General features: G+C 35.4%; 1 protein-coding gene across 1 annotated transcript; it reads left to right on the top strand.

The window, feature by feature from the left end:
• The first annotated feature begins 4,824 nt into the window (after positions 1-4,824).
• On the top strand, positions 4,825-5,337 carry LOC143544324 (uncharacterized). The gene has a single exon (XM_077036444.1). The coding sequence runs from the start codon at positions 4,825-4,827 to the stop codon at positions 5,335-5,337; it is 513 nt and encodes a 170-aa protein (XP_076892559.1).

Here is a 5,337-nt window from a genome sequence, read left to right as displayed (position 1 = left end):
TCAAGATTTGCTCCTTATAGGCTTTAATTATGAAAAACAAATAATAATTGGACGATTAATTAGGTTTAGTGTGCACATGTAAATTTGTTTAAAGCTCGTGTTTAAATATCTAATATATGGCACGATAAGTATACGGGCACGCATATATCAACACACACTAGATTAGGTGCACGACAAAAAAGGTCGATACAACCCCACACAAATAGAGTGACGCTACGTTTCAAGTACAAAAAGTATAATGACTTTGATGACGAGGATCCAAGGCACTTTATCAACATGTTTACCGTTACCAGTAAAGTAATGATCCATTGATCTTATATTATGAATTATATACATAACATGCATGTTTTTAGAATGGTGTTATTAATAGTTTAACGATCTTTGGATAATGCTTGAATGAATGCCAGAGATCTCTCTTTATAATGTTGTTTCTATACTTTATGAACTGCCTTGGTCCTTTTTTATCAATCAAACACCCTCATGCGTGTAAGTTTGTATATTGTATTAATTGTTGTGAACATAGGGTTACATTAATTACCATCTAACAATTGCTTAATACAATATGATCGATCTAATATCGTATAATCCATGATCAACGGCTAAAATTGATTATCTGATTTCTAACTTTTAATGATTCTCTTTAATTAATGCTCACATATATATAAGATCGACGACGAAGTGGATTCAGTGTTAGAAAATAAAAATAATATAAAGGTACTTGAAAACAATATATGGTGGCTCTAATTTGCAAGATCAATAGTGATAGGAAGCCATATGTAAAAAAAGATACAATATTTAGGCAGAAAAGTGGAAAACGAGTTAAATGTTGGATGCACTTGTGGCTCATGCTTTATGTTTGAAAGCTAATGATGTAATTCTATCTATAGAAGTTGCATCCAAGGGGGTATTTGGTACAGAGAATGGAAAAGGAGAGAAAATAGAAATGGAAATGGAATTGTAGAGAAAGAGAATTGGTATGGAGAATGAGAATCATTTCTCTTGTTTGGTACACAAGAAAATAAACAGAGAACTCTACCATACCCAACCCCACCTCCACCCAACCTGACACCACTCACCACCGCAGCCCCACCAGCACCACCACCACAGCCCCACCACCACCAGCCCCACCACCACACCACCAGCACCACCACCACAGCCCTTTCTTCAACCACAGCCCACCACCACCGGCTGCCGCCACCAAATCCCCTTCTTCAACCACAGTACACAAGAAATTAAAAAGATTCAAATTTTTTGAACATAAGATATAGAAAAAGGAGGCTCATATCTGTCATCACTGCCTCTTTGGAGATTTTGTGGTGGTGGTTGTGGTGGCGATGATGATGATGATAATCAGAAGCCACCTGCGACCACCGCCGATTTCCACCACCACTGTCACCCACCTGCGACCACAATCACCCGACCATCTGAAAACCCTAACCTACCACGAACCACAACTTGAAACCCTAATCTCCGTTCACCCGTACCACCTGCAACCTACGACCGGTTACCATCTCTGTGTTCACCACTGCAAACGGCGGAGACGGGGTGGTGGTTGCAGACTTGGAGACGAGGTGGCGGTTGCAGACTTGAAGACGAGGTGGCGGCCGGAGACGAGGTGGTGACATGCTATGAGGAGGCTGCTGAGAAATGGATTTCTCTTTATTTTAAAGAGAAATGGAATTCTCTAGTTTTAGAGAAATAGAAAGAGAAATAGAAATGAAAAGTGGAAAACAAACAAAAGAAATATTTCTAATTCCATTTCTCCCCAATCAAATCCCTCTACCAAACACCCCAAATAGAATTTTCTAGTATTTCATAGAGTTGAATCAACAACAAGACTGATAACGAGCCACATGTAGAAACATATGCCACCGGCCACCACTTACATGTGTACTAATCCATATATTTGATACAAACATGTGCCACCACTTTTATGTTTTACCACATATATATGTGCATGAGACTCAAGAGAACCTTATCAATCAATTAAAAGGAAAAACAAAGTGAGAAGTTATAAATATTAAATCACAGCCCTATGAAATACATAGCGATTACTCGTAACTTGGAAATGAAACCGTCAATATTTAGTCAAGGCGTACGAAGATTAACCCGTTAAGTGTGGTTCTTTCTATTCAATATACTTCTATAGCAGTTTTGGGCTAACAATATATTTTACTAGTTCTTGTGGTTTATATTAAGTAAATAGTAATACTTTATGTTATGATGATAATTGAAGTGCTCATGTTCAACGTGGAAGAGTCCATGTGAAGCTTTAATAACGTTTGAAAATTATGATTGGGTTCTTCTTTGTGGAATGCACCAAAAAGGAATCACATAAATCCACAAATATAACAAAGTATTAACAAATCACATGCAAAATGTGACTGAAGTTGCATCTACACAATACAATAAATAATTCAATTTTATAAAATGTGACTTTAGTGTTTCCATAGAGAAATGAAGCATTAAAGTGACACTCACACTTTGTAACTCTTTTTGTGTACTGCCTTCTTTGGCACTGAAATGAGGAAAAATATTGTTAAATAGAAACAAAATGGTTATATGAAGATGACATCACTAGACTAACTTAACAAACTATTTTATGTATATTTTAAATTTCCACCCTTTGATTTTATATAACAACACTTAGTCCTCTCATTTCTGATTTTGACCTCTTTTACATAAGAGTTCCATGTAACCAATTTTTGAAATATGAGTAATAGGATGGTATTTTTTTTTTCCGAGCTAAATCGATCAACTAACGATCCTTGAAGCTTTCAATTTCCAAAGCATTGTACCTATAAAGGAGGATTTCTTGGCTTGACATGTCAAAGTGTTGGTTGGAATATATCTAGCATTTTCAAGTCCGGATGTGAACCGAACATGTAAAAACCCGTTAGAAGGTGTCTTTAACTAGAGGAACAGAAAAACTTCCAAATGTCAAGTCATTGATCTATAAAGTAATAGATATACAATGTGAGAGTTTAGAGAGGGAGTAATGGAAAGTAAAAGAAATGAGTTTAGGGCCGATTATAAGAATCTGCTTGGGCCTGAGCCCTAATGTCTGGCCCGAAAAGTGGACTCTTATGGTAAACATATTTAAATTTAGTGGGAAGTCAAGAGCCAGAAGTCATTAACTAATCCCGATCTAGAAACTTAGAAATAATCATGAGTTTGTGACTTCTTGGGTTAGAGAGAAGATGCTCAGAAAATGTTGGCTGGGCCACTAAAATTATTGGCTTGGTACTTAGTAATGGTAGGACTTGCATGGGCTTTAAAAAAAATCCTATATGGGCCTAATTGAGTTATGTGATTGTGATTTGTGAGTCACCACTCACCCTTAATAATTTAGAAAATAATTAGTTTAGGAATACGTGAATGACTGAATGGAGCAATATCTAATTATGTACAATCTTATGTTTTTAGATGCTTCAGATATAATAGTCACCGGCAAGGAAATGATTATTTGTTTCTTGATTCCAAGCATAATTGAAGCTAGTGTCAACAGAAACAAGTATATATGAAGATTGTATAATAGGCTTTCTTATTGTTCACAGCGGTATCCAAAGTCGCATCAGAAGCATATAAGGTAACTGCATTTCTTTTTAGAACGAGAAAAACGTGGAAACATTTTTTTTTTTACCTTTTTCATTTTTTATTAAATTTTGAGTTATAATTTTTTTTAAATTTTTTTGAGGGGTTTTTTTGTGTGGCTACAAATCCTTCTCATATTTGTTCCTTTTTATAGAATAACTTGACCCATCTTCCATAACTGTTGATTAATTTGTCAACTAAAAATGTATTAAATGATCATACTCACAAAACATGTTCATACTCACAAGAAAGCATATCTTCTGCCTCTCTTTTATTTTCATAAATTAAACACCACCACCATATTTTTTTTTGTTACTCTTGTTCTTTCTTTATCCGGGATATATGATCCCCCCCAAAATTAAACAGGTATGGAAGCTATAATTGTAAACCACGATCGAATCTATGGAAGCATTGGTTTATACATTCCTATTAGTCTCGACTCTAGGGATAATTTTTTTCGCTATCTATTTTAGAGAACCGTCGAAAATTTCAACTAAAAAATAAAAAAATTCAATGATTTTTCATTATCGCAATTGAAGTAATGAGCCTCCCAATATTGGGAGACTCATTACTTCAATTAGTCCCCATGTTCCTCAAATGGATCTCTTAGTTGTTGAGAAGGTTGCCCAAAAGCGGTATATAAGGCGTACCCAGTAAAACTTACAAGTAAACCAGATATAAAGATGGCGACTAGGGTTGCTGTTTCCATTATTATATAATTTCAAGACCACAATGGATCTATGATAAGATCGTTTATTTACAATGGGATGGTATACAAAGTCAACAGATTAAAGTAATCCTATTATTAAATTAGTGTTTGTATATATGTTGATGGAGCTAAAGTACTTATTAAAGCTGTTTTATTACTTAACATGTAAGGTTTGCTTCCTATTTGGTTTATATATAAATATATTTTCAGTTTTATACGTGTAACCATACATGCATCTTTGATCCCTAATAATAATAATAATACTCGTTGATGATGCTAGCTAGCCCTTTTACCTTTGTATATGGCCATATGGGTAACATGACAAAGTGTATTCAACTTTTTTCTTTACATCAAATATAAATGCACATACCAAATTAATTCTACATCTTGTACTCATTGATCTTTTATATATACATCCGTATACCGTCACATACTCACATCAATCCAACTACACATACATACACACACACTTAGATAAGTTGCGAGTTAAGTCTTTGATTGTATATTGAACAATCATCGAAATGAAGAAGGGGGTGTCACTTCTTTTGAAGACCATAATATCCCAATTAAGCTCAATCACAAAATCAAAATCATTAGCTATCAAAAGCAAGTTTGAGTCCATGAAAGCGAGAGCTATAGTTTTCTCGTTATTGAAGCACAAGAAGCTTCCCTTGGCGGGTTCAATCTCTCGTAAAGTTCATGCATTACTACTTGGGGGCAAGGAAGAAGACAATGATTATAAAGTTGATGACCTTCAACTAGTTTTGCATGAGGCCAACAGCTTGGGGGATGACGATGACGCCAAGTATCCGGATCTAAGGCATTCGCTCTTTGACGAAGAGGACGACAACCCCAATGATTCTGTGATTGATTTGGTGAAGAATTCCAAGGAAGATGAAGGTGAAGATTTTAGCCTAGAGGACGAGATTGATCACGTGGCGGATCTCTTCATAATGAAGTTCCATAAACGAATAAGGCTCCAGAAGCTTGAATCTTTTAAAAGGTATCAAGATATGCTTGAGAGAAGCTCATAA

The sequence above is a fragment of the Bidens hawaiensis genome, unplaced genomic scaffold (genome assembly GCF_021521415.1).
Source record: "Bidens hawaiensis isolate Kalapana, Puna unplaced genomic scaffold, B.hawaiensis_p1.1 tig00013528_1, whole genome shotgun sequence".
Taxonomy (NCBI): domain Eukaryota; kingdom Viridiplantae; phylum Streptophyta; class Magnoliopsida; order Asterales; family Asteraceae; genus Bidens; species Bidens hawaiensis.
Note: the sequence above shows the minus strand (reverse complement) of the source record. Positions and strands in the feature narration are given on the sequence as shown.

Excerpts from the sequence above, each read along its gene's own strand:
- LOC143544324 (XM_077036444.1), top strand. The coding sequence starts at position 4,825 with ATGAAGAAGGGGGTGTCACTTCTTTTGAAGACCATAATATCCCAATTA.